The 20,601-nt window shown below is 40.5% G+C and overlaps 1 protein-coding gene across 1 annotated transcript; it reads right to left on the reverse strand.

Annotated features, from left to right (window-relative positions):
* Positions 1-418: 418 nt before the first annotated feature.
* LOC104234756 (protease Do-like 5, chloroplastic) lies at positions 419-16,771 on the reverse strand. Its single transcript, XM_070163464.1, has 8 exons — positions 16,680-16,771; positions 15,618-15,739; positions 5,717-5,853; positions 5,521-5,610; positions 4,723-4,845; positions 4,175-4,262; positions 3,817-3,891; positions 419-555 (listed from the first exon to the last, which is right to left on the reverse strand). Exons 1-8 carry the CDS (start codon positions 16,769-16,771, stop codon positions 449-451), a joined length of 834 nt encoding a protein of 277 aa, XP_070019565.1. The 3' UTR covers positions 419-448.
* Positions 16,772-20,601: the final 3,830 nt, after the last annotated feature.

Below are 20,601 nucleotides of genomic sequence, written 5' to 3' on the forward strand. Positions count from 1 at the left end.
ATTTTAAAGATATTTTACCAAAGTTATTCATGGATCAATTTGGCCTAAAAATCAACCCAATTTTAGATAGGCTGAAATGGTTGGATCAAGATGTGCTTAGTTCAACAAATGAGGGGGTCAATGACCAGCCCAACCTTAGACGGGTTGGGCGGGACAAATGAGTTTGGGCTCAAATTGCCACCGAGTAAGTCCGGATTCATGCCATTGAAGATTAAGGAATGGTTTTGATGGAAGGGGCAAAAGAGAACAAAGCTGGGTCATAGACCTCCATTAAGGTTAGGTTTTTTTACTAACTTTGCTAATGGCATAGGCGTTTTTGGTCCGAAAGTATAACCGGAGTTAAATGTATACGATTTTTGAGAGTAGAGGGGCAAATCTGCCCCTTTTCCCAATAAAACAAGATATATCATCACAGATCATGCATAAGTAACTTTCTGACTACTTATGTTCAATATCTGTCTTTGTATGTTGTTCCATAAACGATCAGGTAAGGTATTGTTCGTACAACCGTGTCAATTGGTATGGCAAAGTTAACCCCTGACGACATACCCGAGCCTGCATCATCATTGGAAACGAAAAGTAGTTAGTCATTCACTCAGATTTCATCTTTTTCTGATCACTAAGTTTCTGCATATATATAAGATATTCATGAGGATAGAGGTAAGGCCATCTCCAACCTTACCTCATTTTCCCATAATGGGGGCAATTTTTAGGGTAATGAAGCTCCAACTCTCCCCCATTTTTGCCCTCAAAATGGGGTATGAATAGTGTTCCCTCAAATATGGGGTACACTATTCATCCCCATTACTATTCATGCATATTTTATTATTATTTTATTATTTAACTCTTTTAATTTATCTCTTTATATATACCTAATTAAGTTTATGTAATATCTTTATAATATTAATTTTACATCTTAACTTTGACATATAATTATGATAAATTAATTTTCGTGCATTTATTATTTTGTATCGCAATGATTTCACTTTTATTTGAATTATTAGTTAATCTATAATAATTGCTTACAAATTATATTATTTAAAATTTTATGGAATTGTTTTAATGGATTACAAATTAATGAAAATAAAAGATGGAATTTGTTTAATGGAAATTAAAAAATAAAATTGAAATGAAAGATAATAGTATAATATAGAAGAGAGAAGAATATAAAAAAGAATATTCTCTTTTGGGGAAAAAAATGAGGGAATGGTTGGAGTAAGTTGTCTCCAAAATGGGAAAATCCCCATTATGAGGATAAAAAATGGGATAAAGGTTGGAGATGCCCTTAAATTCCAACGAGGCAGCAAGAAAAGTAGCAGTTCAGTTTAACACCAAGTAACTGAAATGACTATAAAAGGCAGTCCGGTGCACTAAGCTCTCGCTATGGCTGGGATTCAAGGAAGGGTCGGACCACAAGGTCTATGGTACACAGCCTTGCCTTGCATTTTTGCAAGAGGCTGTTTCCACGGCTTGAACCCGTGATCTCCTGATCACATGGCAGCAACTTTACCAGTTACGCCAAGGCTCCCCTTAACTGAAATGACTATAAGATGATCAAATATTTGTTACAGTTTTACAGATTCACCGGTCCAACTCTAAGCATCAAATAAGTTTGAACTACAATTTCTTTCAGATAACGCGATTTTGCAGTATTCTGTATATGACATAAGGTTCTTTAGTAAAATCACAAGATGATGTAACCTCTAGTGTAATCAAGATTCAATAGAAAATATACTAACCATATTCTAGACATGTGTACTAAGTAGGATTCCACATACTTCATCAAAGGCCAGCAGCTAAAAAGGGGACTTCTATAGTAATAGGCTCTAACATTGCTATTACGCTTTACCAGGGGACTTCATATTGTGTTAGGTCTAATTTAGTCCGACTTTGTAACCTAGCTAAAAACCAAGCTATAATCAAATCCCTTTAGGATTTAATCTTTGTTTGATAAAAGTTCGATTTTGATCAAGATTTTACAATTTATTAGATTTTGATCGAGAAGGAAAGCCTAGTGTAACTGGTAAAGTTGATGTCATGTGACCAAGAGGTCACTGGTTCGAGCTGTAGAAACAGCCTCTGGCAAAAAAGCAATGGTAAGGCTGTGTATAATAGATTCTTGTGGTCTAGCTCTTCTTCGGATTCCGCCCATAGCGGGGGCTTAGTACACTGGATGATATTCGGGAGAAGGTGCACGTGGCTCCCATTGATGACAAGATACGGAAAGCGAGACTCAGATGGTTCGGGCATGTACAGAGAAGAAACCCAGATGCTCCAGTAAGGAGGTGTGGGCGGCTGGTTGTGGAGGGCACGAGAAGAGGTAGATGACAGCCTAAGAAGTATTGGGGAGAAGTGATCACGCAGAATATGGTGAGGCTTTAGATTTCCGAGGACATGACACTTGATAAGAAGTTGTCTCGGTCGCGTATTGTGGTTGTAGGCCAGGAGGTAGTTGAGTCTTCCGTTACTTTGTACCGTTGTGAGCCTAGTCTGGTAAGGCTTTTGTCTAAAATAGCTAGGGGCATTGTCGTGTCTTGATATTTTCTCTTTTCGGTGCAGGACCTATTTATTAGCCATCATTTCTGCCTTGTATTTTTCTTCTGCATTTTATGTTCTTATTTTTCCTATGATCTCTATGGTGAAACTAATATTCTCTCCTTTTGTTTTTCTTATTATCTTGAGCCGAGAGTCTTTCGGAAATGGCCTCTCTACTCCTTCGGGGTAGGGCTAAGGTCTGCGTACATACTACCCTCCTCAGACCCCACTTGTGGAATTTTACTGGGTTGTTATTGTTGTTGTTGATCAAGATTTTACTATGGCAAATATTGTTGAACTTCTCTGAAATTCTCATGTAATATATTATATATTGCTTATTATAATTAAAACACTGTAACCATGATTTGTAATTTTGTATGATACGTGAAAATGAGTATAAAGCAAGAAAAATCAATTTTACATAAACAAAGATCTTTTTCAGGAGCAAATTTTGTCCAAGTCCCTCCATGGGAAACCAACTTTGATCTGGCACATTTCTGATCAAATATGATCTAAGAAGAAATGAGTTAGAATCCTACCAAACTACGACTATAAAATTTGATCACCTAGCAATGGGCAAATCCAGATAAGCGAAATCACTAGCAGTCACTACGAGTAAGCTTTGAAGTTTCTAACAATCTCTTTCCTAATTCAGCTTTATTCTTGACTAAACTCTTAGAAAGGAATAATGTCTAGAATGTACATCTTTTACACCTTTTGTCAATTATTCTTTTACACAACAACAACAACCCAGTATAATCTCACTAGTGGAGTCTAGGGATGGTAGTGTGTACGCAGACCTTACCCCTACCCTGGGTAGAGAGGCTGTTTCCAAATAGACCCTCGACATCTTTCCCTCCAAGAACTCCCTACCTTGCTCTTGGGTGACTCGAACTCACAACCTCTTGGTTGGAAGTGGAGGTTACTCACCATCAAACCCCCCTTGTCTATGAAAGAGTATTCGACGAAGGTACAAATTCTGTCATGCTTCTAGGATAATAAAAATATTAATACCAATAATAAGCAGTAATATTAGTTGCACATAAAGTTTGACATGAGTATCTAAAGGCAATGGATAAAAACTGCTGCAATTGTTCTCTCCAAAGCTATGTTCAGCAGTTTTAGGGTAGAGGGCAAAGCCAATACATTTTTCCGCTGGGGTGGGGGCGAGGCTTCAATGTCAGTAGTCTCACTCAATATGAGTAGGGACTCGGGAGGTTTTATTCAGGGTTCTTCAGTAGCTAATATTACTAGAAATAATGAAAGTAATGAATTTCATACCTCTGCGGGTGAAGGTTGCTGTATTTACACCAATTACATGACCAGATGAATCAATCAACGGTCCACCTGAATTCCCTGCATAAGTTGGTCAAAACTAAAGCTTCCCCTAGATGCATAATCTGATGAACAATGAGTTTTAGACAAGGAAAAGTAATCTATTTTGACATCTTCAGCGGTTAGAAATTGAACTTTATCCGCTAAATCAACCCAGCAATCTGCCCCGACCTTATGCTCAAGTAGACCTCTTTTTGCCCTCTAAACAATGTCTTACGTCCTATTCAAACAGTGCAGTGTGCAGAGGTGATTCACCAAACTTTTCTCGCGACCAGTAAATGTCTTATGTAGGAAAAATGGTTACCAGCATTAATAGCAGCATCTGTTTGAATAGCTCCTTTAATGGCGGCTCCATTTGGTGCAGGTATTTCCCTGCCTAATCCACTAACTACCTGTAAATATTCGAAATAATCAGATAAACTACAACAATATCCGTTTCCCCCATGATTAAGTTTCTTTTCTTTTTTTCCCTTTCCCTTTGCACGGAGAAACACGAGCAAATCAGTTTAAAAGATTTATCAGTTTCAAGATTTTGCTTCCCTTTTGGCCAGGCGTAAACTGACATTCTTGAGAGTTGATAGTACATAATATTATGAGTTGAACAAAATATTTCCCTTCTTTATATCAGATGACGTTGCATAAAGCAAAAGCAGTGAGCTTACCTTTTATAGAAATGGAAACATTTTGCATCCTAAGAGGAAATCAAGATTACAAGTTCTATACTGAGTAGGTTTAGCAAAAATGCATGAAAAGTAAATGCTAGAAGGATTTTCCTCGGGGAATAAAACCATAAAAATGAGTTTCTTCATAGAAATATTTCTGAACTATGAATAAACTGTAGATAAGTATTACCCCAGTTGTCAGAGTGTTTTCAAATCCATAGGGATTTCCAATGGCGAAGCAACTTTGACCTACACGTAAGCCACGGGAGGCACCAACAGAGATTGGTTTTACTTCATCACCTTCAACATCAACCTGCAGTTGAATAAGAGAAAAACTAATTACACCGAGGGGACTTTTCAACCAATCAGCTTGTATAGGTATCGAGAGCTGTTTGACAGCTTTATTTTGCACATATTTTTTTCATGCTTAGTATGCATTCTCCTTCTAACATTTCATTTTCGCTAGATCTAATCTAAGAGAAGTGTTCTCACTTCTCCCTATAAAATTGCTTTTTTGCTAAAAGAGAGAAGCAATAACAGATAACAGTTGAGAAGTTACAGGGACGGGTGTTAGAATTGTAAGAGCTTGTATACAAATAATGTCATACAAAATAGAATGGGAGGAGCTAGATAATGTCATATATGTCATATTTTTGTCCAGTTAATCTATCAAAAATCTTTAGATGGAGAAATTTGGACAACTAAAATTGTTAGTATATAGCTGACCAGTAATGAGAATAAAAGTGCAGCCCGGTGCACGAAGCATCCCGCGTTATCACGCAAGGTCCGGGAAAGAGCTACACCCCAAGGGGGTGTGATGTAGGCAGCCTATCATGATGCAAGCATCAATGGCTGATTCCACGGCTCGAACCCGTGACCTATAGGTTACACGGAGATAACTTAATCGTTGCTCCAAGGCTCCATAGAGAATAAAGTAGTAAAACAATGGCCATTGGCAACCATATCAAGTAATAGATTGATTCAACACCTTGAGAACAGCCAGATCATATGCTGGATCAACACCTACAATCTTCGCTTCCTTAGCTATGCTTTCTCCTTTAGCATTTACTAAAGAAACCTGAAAAGGAAAACTTTTCAAAATTAGAATGACCTGAAATGGAGCAGTCCTGTTGAATATCCAGATAAGAAAGACCAAAAGAATAACCACCAGGAATGCAGAAAACCTTACAACGCTGCAGTCCACTTTGATCAGTAGATAATTTAGCAATGACATGGTAATTGGTAACCTGCGATAACACTCGTGCGCCCTGAAACTGGTCAAACAGATCATCACTACGAGGCAAAGGATAACAGTTCTTCACTGTAACGTTGTTCAACTGGCGATAATCAATACACAGACGCATAGAACCATCATTTTTCTTCACAAACAAGACAGGAGCACCCCAAGGTGATACACTGGGCCGAATAAAACCCTTATCAAGCAATTCCTGTAACTGATCCTTCAACTTAGGAGGAGCCATACGATACGAAGGAATAGAAATGGGCTGAGTGCCCGACAAAAGATCAATGCCAAAATCAATATATCTATCAGGTAGCATGCCTGGAAGGTCAGCTGGAAACATATCGGGAAAATCCCGTACTACTGGAACTGAATCAACTAAAGGGGTATCAATACTGACATCTCTCACATAAGCTAAATACTCGTCACACCCCTTCTCAACCATACGCTGAGCTTTAAGAAAAGAAATAACTCTACTGGGAGTGTGATCTAAATTACCCTTCCACTCAGCAAGTGGTACACCTGGCATAGCCAGCGTCACACTTTTGGCGTGACAATCAAGAATAGCATAATGGAGTGACAACCAGTCCATGCCCAAGATAATATCAAATTCTACCATGCTGAGCAACAATAAACCATCTCTGGTCTCAAAACCACTAATAGCAACCAAACACGACTGATAGATGTGGTCCACAACAAGAGAATATCCCATAGGAGTAGAAACATAAATAGTGGAACTCAAAGAATCCCGAGATATACCCAAATGCGGAGCAAAATAAGAAGACACATAAGAATAAGTGGAGTCTGGATCGAATAGAACTGATGCATCTCTGTGACAAACCAATATAATACCTGTGATGATAGAATCGGAGGCAACAGCCTCGGTACGGGCATGAAGGGCATAATATCGGTACGGGCATGCGGAGCAAAATTCCATCAAAAATCACCTTTAAATCCCTACCATGGTCATGTATTTAAATTGGGAATTTATGGCTTCCAATCACCATACCATAAGTTGTAATACTTGATTCATACTCATAATTCCATAATAACTCCATATATGTAAGTCTAAGGGTAAAAGTTTACCTCTTGTAGACCAAATCTTGAAAGACAACTTTGGGGTGTTCTTGAGATTTTGAAGAAATCCTATGAAATCCAATCAAAATCATGTTGTAACTAGTGATTGAGAAGTGAAATCACCATGAAAACACACTTAAAAACTCACCTTAGGTGTACAATTGGATGCCTTGGTCGGATTGGGGATGGAGAGGATGCCCTAGTCTTGAAAAATAACTTAAATCCTCTAATTTCCTGTCCTTAGGTGTATTTAGAGGTCTTCCACTAGCGCACCCACGCTAAGGCCGCGCTAACGAGGCAGAATACTTCGCAATATGCGCGGTCGCGCTAATGGCCGCGCTAAGGTCATGCTAATGATACATTCCCAGTAAAATGGTTGTAACTTTCTGTATACACCTCTAAATGACGAACGGTTTGATGCGTTGGAAACTAGACTCAAAAGTATTTAATTTGATAGGTTGTTCATCACACAAATCCTTATATAACTAGAGATATTATTGTGAGGTCTTGTGCGCACTCATTTACAACTTTAGTCTATTATGAAATTCTCTAATTTGGCTTAGACTTAGGCCTCTCCTTAGACCCCAATTCACTTATAATATGACTTATACGCTTATTAACATATCCAATTGATATCCATTATATCATGAATCCTCATTTGCACACAAAATAAAATAATTAGCCTACCTTGGCACCACGAAATCTTAAATTACTTGGCAAAATTTTCCGGGGCTTTACAGAGTGGAAGTGGGAGCAGATCACTATGGATTTCGTTGTTGGACTCCCACCGACTCGGAGGAAGTTCGATGCAGTGTGGGTTATTGTTGATAGTCTGACCAAGTCAGCGCATTTCATTCCTATGACAATCTTCTATTTTTCTGAGAGGTTAGCTGAGATCTATATCTGGGAGATTGTTCGTCTTTATGGTGTGCCCGAGTCTATCATTTCGGACCAAGGTACACAATTTACCTCACTTTTCTAGAGAGCAGTTCAGCGAGAGTTGGGCAAGCAGGTTGAGTTGAGCACAGCATTTCATCCTCAGACGGACAGGCAGTCCGAGCGGACCATTTAAATTTTGGAGGATATGCTCCGAGCTTGTGTCATTGACTTTGGAGGTTCGTGGGATTAGTTTTTGCCTTTAGCAGAGTTTGACTACAACAAAAGCTACCAGTCGAGTATCTAGATGGCTCCTTATGAGGCTTTATATGTAGGATAGTTTAGTACAGCTCAGTCCAGGCAAAAGAGTTATGCAGACCGCAAGGTTCATGATTTGGCATTCATGGTCGGTAAGCGGGTACTGCTTCGAGTGTCGCCTATGAAAGGCGTGATGACATTTGGGAAGAAGGGCAAGCTTAGCCCTAGGTTCATTGGCCCGTTTGAGATTCTTGATCGAATGGGAGAAGTGGCTTATAGACTAGCGTTGCCGCCGAGATTATCAGTCATGCATCCAGTGTTTTATGTGACCATGCTTCGGAAATATCACGGCGATCCATCCCACGTGTTAGATTTCAGCACTATCCAGTTGGACAAGGACTTGTCTTATAAGGAGGAGCCGGTGGCTATTCTAGACCGGCAGGTTCGTCAGTTGAGATCGAAGAGTTTTCCTTCTGTTCATGTTCAGTGGAGAGGTCAGCCTCCTGAGGCATCGACTGGGAGTACGAGTCCGATATGCGGAGCAGTTATCCCCATCTTTTCCCCGACTCAGGTACTTCCTTCTTCTGTTCATTCGAGGACGAACAATTGTTTTAGAGGTGGAGATTTTACTTGTTTTAAAATGAAATTCTACGTTTCAAAGCCTTAAAAACCTCTTTTAGCATCACCTCGTTTTGTGTGCGCCGTCCGGGCACATAGCCAGAAAGCCTAAATCTGAAAATCTGTGAAATTTTTTACTATAAAATGAATTAATTTGACTTCGGTCAACGTTTTGGGTAAACAGATACGGACCCATGATTGGACGGTCTGTAGGAAAATATGGGACTTGGGCGTATGCCCGGAATCGAATTCCGAGGTCCCAAGCCCGAGAAATGAATTTTTGAAGAAAAATTGTTTTTTGAAATTGTTCATAAGGTTGGAAATGAATTTTGGTTAGAACTTATTGGTATCGGGCTCGTATTTTGATTTTGGCGCCCGGTACAAGTCTTATATATGATTTAAGATAATTCGGTGAAGTTTGGTAAGAAATGGAATCCGTTTGACTTGATTTGAACCTTAAATGCAAAATTTGATGTTTAAAGAAGTTTTGAGAAATTTCTTTAAATGATTTCTTTAAATTTCTTTATATGATTTAAGATAATTCGGTGAAGTTTGGTAAGAAACGGAATCCGTTTGACGTGATTCGGATCTTAAATGCAAAATTTGATGTTTAAAGAAGTTTTGAGAAATTTCCTTGATCTTGAGGTTTAATTCGATGTTCATGATGTTATTTTGGTGATTTTATTACACGAATAAGTCCGTAGGATAGTTTTGAGGTTGTGTGTATATTTGGGTTGGAGCCCCAAGGGTTGAGGTGAGTTTTGGATAGGCCACAGGGTGCATTTTGAACTTAGAAAATTGCAGGTTTTCGAGCTATGCATAACAAGCTTGCAGGCTTTGCATTTGCGAAACCTAGCTCGCAAATGTGATGTCGCAAATGCGAGCGGCTTGTCGGAATTGCGAAAGAAGCCCAGGCCAGCTCCCTCTCGCAAATGTGAGGTTATCCTCGCAAATGCGAAGTTTCTCATTTGGCCAGTGATCGCGAATGCGATGCTGTTGTCGCAATTCCCAAGTCGCAAATGTGACATTATTTTCACAAATGCGAAAGTCCGGCATTTATAAAGGTTCGCAAATGCGAGCCCTGTCTCGCATTTCCCAGCTTAGCAGAGGTCGGGGTTCGCAATTGCGAACCCCTGTTCCCATTTCCCAGACCAGTGACCTGCAACTTTATACTTAGACGATTTTAAACCCATTTTTCATATCCTCTCAAAACATAAACACACCAGGGCAATTTTTCAAAGGCTTCTTCTTCTCCAAATCAATTGTAAGTCATTTTTAACTAGTTTCTTCAATCATTAACATCTTTTAACATGATTTCAACTCAAAATCAATGATTTTCATGGGGAATTGGGTGTTTTGGGTAGAACCTAGGTTTTTCAAAAATTGGGGATTTGGACCTCGATTTGAGGTCCGATTTAAAAAAATCATATATTTGGGTTCGTGGGGCAATGGGTAATCGGGTTCTGGTTCGAGCTTCAGGTTTTGACCATGTGGGCTCGGGGGCGATTTTTGACGTTTTGGGTAAAACTTTGGAAAACTCATTTTCATGCATTGGGGTTGATTCATTTAGCGTTTATTGATGTAATTAAGTAACTTGTGGCTAGATTCGAGCGAATTGGTGGTGGAATCAAGGAGTAAAGCTATAATTGAAATGTGAATTGTATTTGTAGCATCGAGGTAAGTGTTTGGTCTAACCTTAGCTTGAGGGATTAGGAGTGGTGTCTATTTGCTACGTGTTAATTGTGGAGACCGACGTATAGGCATGGTCACGAGTATCTATACGTCGGTGTCAAGCATGCCCGTGAGTCTTGTGTTATAAATTATTATGACTCCGTTGTGGTTTATTGTGCCTCACATGTTATTATTATCATTGTTCCCTTGCCAGGATTCCTTGTGATTATTGTTGGCTTGTAAATGGGAGCGAGTGGTACACCTACCACAAGATATAATGAAATAGGAGTGGGTAGTACACCTACCACAAGATATAATGAAATGGGAGCAGGTGGTACACCTACCGCAAGATATAATGAAATAGGAGCGGCTGGTACGCCTACCACAAGATAAATGAAATGGGAGCAGGTGGTACGCCTATCACGAGAAAAGTGAAATGGGAGCGGGTGCTACGCCTGCCACGAGATAAATGAAATGGGAGCGAGTGGCACGCCTGCCACGGGATACAAGAAATGGGATCGGGTGGCACGCCTGCCATGAGATACAGGAAATGGGATCGGGTTGCACGCCTGCAACAAGATGTGAAAAGAAAGTGAAATCTGCCTTTGTTTTCCTTATTCTTTTTAGTGGTTGATTTTGATTCCTTTATAATTCTCTTGATATTCTGTTTTACCTGTTATTCCCCGAAGCATGTTTCCCCCTCCTATCTTTATTTGTTTATTTCTATATTTCTTTTCCGTTGTATATATTTGAACTGCACATGTTTATTTGGTAGTCTGGTCCTAGCCTCGTCACTACTTCGCCAAGGTTAGGCTAGACACTTACCAGCACATGGGGTCGGTTGTGCTGATACTACACTCTACACTCTTTTGTGCAGACCCCAGTGTTGTGGACTTCGGACCGTAGAGGGATTGTTGATTCTTGATCATCAGGCGACCCGAGGTAGTCCTGCAGGCGTCCACAAGCCTTAGCGTCACCTTCTATCTACTATTCATATTTCTTTCATGCATTTCTAGAGATAGTGTTGTATTTATTTCTTTCTTTCAGACCCTTTATTTGTAGTATTCTTAGACGTCTGTGAAACTGTGACACCAGTTCTGGGTAGTCGAGACTCAAACAGTTGTATTGGATATTCATGTTTAGATAGCTTATTGTTTCTTTCTTCCTCTTATGTTAAATTCTGTTGTTTAACTATTATTATTTCGAAATTGTTAATGAATATAAAATGGGTATAAAGGTAAATTGTTCAATTGATTGGCTTGCCTAGCTCGAATTAGTAGGCGTCATCACGACTCCCGAGGGTGGGAAATTCGGGTCGTGACAGGCCTTGACCTAACCTCGTCACTATCCTTCTAAGGTTAAACTTGGCACTTACTATGTACCATTGTGGTATACTCATACTACGTTTATGCACATCATTTTGTGCAAATCCAGGTACTTCTTATCAATTCCAACACTAGTGAGCCGAATTTTCATTTGGAGACTTCAAGGTACACTTGCCCACATCCACAGGCCTCAAAGTCCCCTTCTATCCCTTTTTATATTTTTCCTTCTATACTAGACACAGTTGTATAGGAATGTTTCTGGTATTACCATAGAGCTTGTGACTTGTATTATGCCAGGTTTTGGCTATTGTATACACTTAGCTGTAGAGTTCGATTTTCCTTTTTAATATATGTTGTTAAGTTTTGAGAATTTAGATTATTGTTTTCATTCACTTCCGCATGTTTGTTAGGCTTGCCTAGTCTTAGAGAGTAGGTGTCGTCACGACATTCTACGGAGGAAAATTGGGGTCATGACAAAGCAGCTCATCGTGATAGTCACAGATAGCTCCTAAGCACCCTATTGAGTGCTGCTCGATCGTACCAGGCTCAGAATCTGCACAAATATATACAAAAATGTAATAATATTACAAAGGTTGCAAATATAGTAAGAACCGTAATCGACCTCAACAAAGTAGTTGCAAAAGTTTTGTCAAAAATTTACTTACTCTACAAATTTGTGCAGTTTTATACACAACTGTAATAGAGAAGACGCACAGAGACATCATAATAAGATATGCACAATAGGGCAAGTGATGTAATAGCTCCTATATCAAATAAGAAAGTTTCCAATGCATATAATTAAGAATGTATTCAATCAGCATATATAGATGATATGCACAAGTAAAGCATTATGCTCAACCCGTTAACTGGTATCATAAATCACAAACCTGCACAGACAAAATCCAAGGTAGCATGGATAATCATGTGACTCTAGAGAGATGGATCCAAACCCATGTGCAATAGGAACGTAAATTCATATGCACTTCAAATGTATGTACAATATGCCTTATCAATACCTCAACTGGAACGTGAATCCACACGCTCTAACAACTCAATGTCTCCCAACAGTGTCAAGTTAAGCAGTGAGAACAAGATACATATGCTAACATGGTGTATATAAGAAACAATATATGACCAAATAGTTCTACCATATAAAATAGGCACATAAAATTTAAATTGTTAAACTAGTATCTGAAGGATGCTTATAACATTGTACTACTATAAATAAGTAGCTCAAGTAGACATACGACATGCAAAACATGCAACAAGTAAGGCATGTAACAAACAAGGCATAAGAAAGCTTAACAAATTACCACCAAGAATGGATTAATCTTTACATCCATATATATGTTCGTCACATCGCATATACATTATATTATCCTCATTCATGCAGCACATAGTGACAATATCATTTGTACGAAAAATTCTCCCATCGAAGTAAACAAAGATATTTACTTCTATCCAGACAAGCTTTAACTTCAAACACTGCTTTACCTTGCTCTGAAGCCTCTAAACGTCCATAATCTACTCAAAAAATGCTTGACATATAGTTATACGACTCAATTCCATAAGAAAAGATTTAATCTTGATCAAAGTCAACAAAAATCAACTTTGGGCCTACATGGTTACCTAAAATAAAGTCCAAATCACATTGACCATAACCTTACGAATTCTAAATCTATGCTAAGATTCTCAATCTAAGATCATTTAGACACTCAAATCATCATTTAGGCGATTCTAGGTTTTCTCCAAAAATATATCTTGATTTCACCTTTAATCATTATTTCTAAGATATAATAGATTATAGATTCACGATATATTTATCGATTCAAGTTAGAATCACTTACCTCAATGTTATAGTTGTAGATCTAGCTCAAAACCCCTCAATCTGAGCTCCCAAAGTCTCCAAAATGTGTGAGAATGAACCAAAATCACAAACTTGGGACTATTTATACAAAGAAAAAATATTGCACATCGATCAGGGACGGGACCATGTCACGAGCCAAGTTTTCCCTCTGTGAACCGTCGTGATGGCACCAAGTCTCTACGACTAGGTAAGCCTAACATTTGCAGAACATGAAACGAAAACATAAAAGCTAATAGCTAACAGATAAATTTTAACAAGAAATTAAAATGTCGCTCAGTATATACGATAACCATTCTCGAAGTGTACATAAACTCTCCCAAAATCCTGAATATCGCAAGTCACAAGCTACAGAAACAAAATAGTATTTCTATACTCTACAGTCTAACAAAAGAAAATACAAGAAGTGTTTGACATGGGGAAGAGTAGATAGGGACTCCGAGGTCTGCGATCGTGGTAGATATACCTTGAAGTCTCTACATCTATCTCGCCTCACTAATAATGCGACTGATAAGTGGTACCTGGATCTGCACACGAAAATCATGTGCAGGGAAGGGCATGAGTACACTGTAACTGTACTTAGTAAGTTCCAAACCTAACCTCGATCAAGTAGTAACGAGATAGGTTCAGGGCCCTACTGCTATAAATATAATGAAATAAGACAGAATGAAATATCGTAGTAAAAATAAATACGAAAATCTAACATGAATAGAATCATAGAAAGACAACAGCTCAGAACACAGAGATAACAACAAGGGGAGCTCCCGAGATACCGTCTCGTAGTCCCAAACGTAAATATGTACAGGGATCTCCCAGAATACCGTTCCATAGTCCCAATCAAAACTCAGAAATTCGGTTGAAGAACTTTCCTCTATTTTTCTCAACTTCTCACCCAAATTCCTTAATTTGATGAAAAAAACAACTATGGATTATGGAATACAACCAAAAATGAGTTAGGAACCATTACCCCAAAGCTCTCTCCGAAAATCCCTCGAAGAATTGCCAATTTCCGAGCTCTCAAGTCCAAAAATGAAGAATGAATTCAAATCCTCGAAATTTCCCATTTTTCTGCCAGAGAATTCGCTTCTGCGAGCTTTCAACCACATCGGCTATCCCACACCTGAGGAAAATCCATCGCAGGTGCAAAGGCAACTTAAGTGGGCTGGGACCGCACCTGCGAGCACTGGGTCGCACCTGCGAGCCCGCTCCTGCGGTACACTACAGCTTTTGCGGAACAATAATTGCACCTACGATCCTAGTTGGTCAGGTCCAAAATCGCTTCTGCGGCTCCTTGGCCGTTTCTATGGCTCTGCACCTGCGGCCCAAAGTGTGCAGGTGCGAAAACACCAGGTGCAGCAGATTCATCAATTGGGTAAGTCCAATTTCCATCCGTTAAGCACTCGAAACTCACCCGAGGCCCTCAGAACCTCAACCAAACATACCAATCAATCCTAAAACACCGTAAGAACTTAGTCAAGCCCTCAAATCACATCAAATAATGCTAAAATCATAATTCACCCCCCAATTCAATCTTAAAGAACTTGAAACTTCTAAATCCGACAACCGATACCGAAACCAACCAAACCATGTCTGATTGACCCAAATTTTGCACACAAGTCATATTCAACACTACAGACCTACTCCAACTTCCGGAATCAAAATTCGACCCCGATATCAAAAATTCCACTACCGGTCCAAAACTCCAAAAATCCGACTTTCGCCATTTTAAGCCTAAATGAGCTACGGGCCTCCAAAACATAATCCGGATACGCCCCTAAGCCCAAAATCACCCAACGGAGCTAACGAAATCGACAGAACTCCATTCCAGAGTCATCTTCACATAGTTCTGACTACGGTCCAAATCCTAAGGCTTAAGCTCCCATTTAGGGACTAAGTGTCCCGGAACACTCAAAAAAACAAAACGAATCCTCCTGACAAGTCACAATAGCAGAAATAGATATGGGGAAAGCAGTTAATAGGGGATCGAGGCTCTAACTCTCAAAACGACCGACCGGATCGCTACATGACACCTCACCCTTTAATGCACGTGAACTAGGAGTGATAGCTAGTACATCGTGCCCAACGTCACACTTGACTTGGGTGCGATGGTAGAACTTTTCATTTCATAACTCTACTGGGGGTGTAATCTAAGGTACCTCTCCACTCTAGTCGCGGTAAACCTGGCATAGCAAGCATCACGGTCTTGGAATGACAATCAAGAATAGCATAATTGGGAAACAACCAGTCCATACCCAAAATAACATCAAAGTCCACCATGCTGAGAAATAATAAATCAGTTCTGGTCTAAAAACCACTAAGAGTAATTAAACACGACCGAAAAATACGGTAATCTCCCACAGGAATAGACACATAAATAGGGGAACTCAAAGAATCCTGAGATATGCCCAAATGTGGGGCAAAATAAGAGGATATATAGGAATAAGTGGAGCCTGGATTTAATATAACTAATGCATCTCTATGACAGACCGGAACAATACCTGTAATGATAGAATTGGAAGCAACGTCCTCTATACGAGGAGGAAGGGCATAGTATCTGGCCTGGCATCCCCCTCTAGGGCAACCTATACCTCCTCGACCTCCACCTCGGGCTGGCTAAGCAGGTGGGGTGGTAGCTGGTGCTGTAATCATAGCCTGAGGACTAGGTGGAGCACGTTGTGGCTGAGAAGTCTATGGAGGTGCAGCCCTCCTATGTCTGGGGCAATCCCTCACCATATGACGAGTGTCACCACATTCAAAACAAGCTCTAGGAGGATGTGACAGCTGTGGCAGACTCGGGCCAATTCTGCTAGATTGGCCGCTGAAAGCACCCTGTGCAGGAGGCACACTAGATACTAGAGGTGCATAATAAGGCTCCTGAGGTCTTGGAGGAGCTAGAATACCACTAGCAGCTGGAAGAGCTTAATGAACAGTGCGACTCACATAGCACCTACCATGATGAACTACAGCTAGGGCACAGGCACCAGAATAATGGCCAAACTCTCAAGACCTCTTGGCCTCTCTCTCTTCCTATCCCGAGCAAGCATGCCCTCCACTCTCCTAGCAATACCCACCACTTATTGATACGAGATATCCATCTCTAGCTCTTAGGCCATGCTATGCTGGGAATGAGTCCCTCAATAAACTGATGCACCCTCTCTCGAATTGTAAAAACCAAGGCTAGTGCATTTCTAGCCAAGTCATTGAAACAGACTACATACTCTGAAACAGTCATTGAACCCTGGCGCAACTGCTCAAACTCCATTCTCCATGAGTCCTTGAGGCTATGAGGGACATACTCTCTCAAAAACATGTCCGAGAACTGAGTCCATGTAAGGGAAGCTGCCTCAGCCAGGCTGTCCAACTCATAAGTACGCTACCACTGATAGGCTACCCCTCAAAGCTGAAAGGCAATGAAAGAAACCACACTCGACTCTGCTATGCCCATAGTACGGAGGATATGGTGGCACTCCTCCAGAAATCCCTGAGCATCCTCTGATGCTAGACAACTAAATGTAGGAGGGTCGTACTTCTTGTACCTCTCGAGCCTATGCTGCTCCTCCTCTGAAACTTTTGCCCTACCCTTGGGCTAAGTTGGGGCTAAAGGTGGTACCGGTATAACCTCTGGAATCTGCTCAACCTAAACCCGGCCTAAGATATGGCTGGAGCACGGGAATCAACCCTACCTAAGCTAGAGCACCAAATATGCTCAGGAACTGTGCAATGGTCTCCTGAAGAGCTGGTGTAGTAGTAGTAGGCACCTCAGGTGTCTGCGCTCCGACTGGAGCTACTGGTGGCTCCTCTGTAGCAGCTTGCTCGGGTGCTCTGGTTGCACCACGTGGGTGTCCTTGGCCTCTACCCCGGCCCCAACCTCGGGTGGCTCTAGCAGGTGGCTCGGGTGCCTGGTCATCTCCGGCTATACGTGTCCTCACCATTTGTGAGATAACAGAAGGCAGAAGTTTAGAATTTCAAAGTCAATAATCTCGCACGACAAGGAATCAAATGAAGTGGAATTTTCTTAACAGTTCCATAGCCTCCCGAAGATAAGTACAGACGTCTTCGTACCGATCCGCGAGACTCTAATAAACCGGATTGTGACTTACGACTCCTATGAACCTAGAGCTCTGATACCAACTTGTCACTATCCAAGTTCTCTCTCTGTGAATCGTCGTGACGGCACCTAGTCTCTACGACTAGGTATGCCTTTTGCAAAAAATAAAACGAAAACATAAAAGCTAACAACTAACAGGTAAGTTTTAACAAGATATTAAGATGTCGCTCGGCATATAAAATAACCATTCTCGAAGTGAACATAAACTCTCACAAAACCCGGAATATCGCAAGTCACAAGCTACAGAAATAAAACAATATTTCTATACTCTAACGTCTAACAAAAGGAAATGCAAGAAGTGTTTGACATGGGGAAGAGTAGATAGGGACTCCGAGGTTTGCAGTCACAGCAAATATACCTTAAAGTCTCTACATCTTTCTTGCCTCATTGATAACGCAACTGATAAGCAGTACCTAGATCTGCACACAAAAAACATTTGCAGGAAACGACATGAGTACACCACAGTGGTACCTAGTAAATGCCAAGTCTAACCTCGGTCGAGTAGTGATGATATCAGGTCAGGGCCCTACTGGTATAAATATAATAAAATAAGACAAAATAAAATATGGCAGTAAAAATAAATATGGAAATCTAATAGGAATAGAATCATAGAAAGACAACAGCTCAGAACACAAAGATAACAATAGGGGGAGCTCCCGAGATACCGTCTCGTAGTCCCAAATGTAAATGTGCAGGGGGATCTCCCAGATTACTATTCTGCAGTCCCAAAGTAAATATGCAGTACAGGGGAATCTCCTAGAATACCGTTCCGTAGTCTCAAAGTAAATATGCAGCTCAACCAACAGAAATAACAATTATAGCAAAAAAAAACTTACAGTTTAGACTAAGTTCAAGTCAAGGAAAGCAAGAAATTTCACTAAACATGCTGCACAGAGTTCAGATAGGCAGTTAAAACACGTAGGCATGCTATGATAAACTAAACATGATAGTTACATATGCTAGTGTAGTTCAAATATGAGAAACATGTTATGACTTAGTGGAAAAACGGAGTTTTACAACAAATAGCCCATGTACGTACACGTCACCGCACGTACACGGCGCTCACATATCAAACAATACCAAATCCTAAGGGAAATTCCCCCACACAAGGTTAGGCAAGCGACTTACCTCGAACCAAGCTCAAATCAATTTGTCACAATGCCTTTTCCACGAATATCCGGCTTCGAGTGGCCCAAATCTAGTCAAAATCAAATGCATAACATAAATGTAACTACAAGAAACTAACCTAGATAGTGAAATCAAAGCTAATGCGAGAAATTGGAAAAATCGCCCAAAAAGCCTCCCCGGACCCATATCTCGGAATCGGGTAAAAGTCACAAATTATGAGCACCCATTCACTCACAAGTTCACTCGTACCAAAATTATCCAAATCTGATGTCTAAATCCCAATCAAAACTCAAAAATCCGGTTGAAGAACTTTCCCTCATTTTTCCCAACTTCTCACCCAAATTCCTTAATCTAATGGAAAAAAACATCTATGGATTAATGGAATACAACCAAAAATGAGTTAGGAATATTTACCCCAAAGCTCTCTCCGAAAATACCACGAAGAATCGTCAATTTCTGAGCTCACAAGTCCAAAAATAAAGAATGAATTCAAGCCTTCGAAACCCCGTTTTCTGCCAGAGATTTCGCTTCGGCGAGCCTTCAACAGCATCTGCGGTCCCGCACCTGTGGAAAATCCATCACAGGTGCGAAATCAACTTAAGTGGACTAGGACCGCATCTGCGAGCTCTAGGCCGTACTTGCGAGCCCCCTCCTACGGTCCTTATCCACTTCTGCGGACCAATCGTCGCGCCTGTGATCCCAGCTAATCAGGGCCAAAACTTCTTCTGCGGCTCCAAGGCCGCTTCTGCAGCTCGGCACCTGCAGCCCAAAGTGGGCAGGTGCGAAAACACCAGGTGCAATAGCTTCAACAATTCCATAAGTCCAATTTCCATCCGTTAAGCACCCGAAACTCACCCAAGGCCCCCGGAACCTCAACCAAATATGTCAACCAATCCTAAAACACCATATGAACTTAGTCGGGCCCTCAAATCACATCAAACAACGTTAAAATCACAATTAACCCTCCAATTCAATCTTAAAGAACTTGAAACTTCCAAATTCGCCAACCGATGCCGAAACCAACCAAACCACGTCCGGTTGACCCCAAATTTTGCACACAAGTCATATTTAACACTACAGACCTACTTCAACTTCCGAAATCGGAATTTCATCCCGATATCAAAAATTCAACTACCGATCCAAAACTCCAAAAATTCGGCTTTCGCCATTTCAAGCCTAAATGAGCTACGGGCCTCTAAAACATAATTCGGACACGCCCCTAAGCCCAAAATACTCAACCGAGCTAACGGAATCGACGGAACTCCATTCTGGAGTCGTTTTCACACAATTTTGACTACTGTCCAAATCTTAAGGCTTAAGCTCTCGTTTAGGGATTAAGTGTAACAGAATACTCCAAAAACCAAAACGAAGCCTCCCGACAAGTCACAATAGTAGAAATAGATATAGGAAAAAACGACCGACCGGATCATTACATCGCGCCTCACCCTTTAACGCACCTGGACTAGGGGTGATAGCTAGTACGTCGTGCCCGACATCACACCTGGCTTGGGTGCGATGGTAGAACTTTTCATTCATTCTACCCCCCCCCCCCCCCCACAAACGAACATCTCGAACCCCACGTAACTCCTCCAACGATTCAGACTATTCCAATTATGCTATATGAACATATGTAAAATCTCGAAACACGAAACAAAATGCTATTAATCAGATCAACAACTCAAACCAACTTAAGAATCCTTAAAGTTCCAACTTTCATGAAATATCCACAATGTGCTCCCGAGCCCCTTAAAAACATGATAGGTGTTTTATGAACTCCTATGCGCATGAGTTATTGATCGGATAATATGGTACATACGGTTCGTTTGATGGACCTCTAATTTTATAGTACGATGAGAAGTTTCTAGAGAAGTCCTGTATCTTCGGGAATCACAAAGTCTATGTTA

The sequence above is a fragment of the Nicotiana sylvestris genome, chromosome 12 (genome assembly GCF_000393655.2).
Source record: "Nicotiana sylvestris chromosome 12, ASM39365v2, whole genome shotgun sequence".
NCBI classification, from domain to species: domain Eukaryota; kingdom Viridiplantae; phylum Streptophyta; class Magnoliopsida; order Solanales; family Solanaceae; genus Nicotiana; species Nicotiana sylvestris.

Bases quoted from the DNA above. Each gene is read 5' to 3' on its own strand.
- LOC104234756 (XM_070163464.1), bottom strand. From the start codon at position 16,771: ATGTTTTTGAGAGAGTATGTCCCTCATAGCCTCAAGGACTCATGGAGA. The intron at 5,611-5,716 runs GTTTTCTGCATT...TTTCCTTTTCAG, and splicing joins GTGGACTGCAGCGTTGTAAG to GTTTCTTTAGTAAATGCTAA. The intron at 4,263-4,722 runs GTAATACTTATC...GAATATTTACAG, and splicing joins AAAACACTCTGACAACTGGG to GTAGTTAGTGGATTAGGCAG.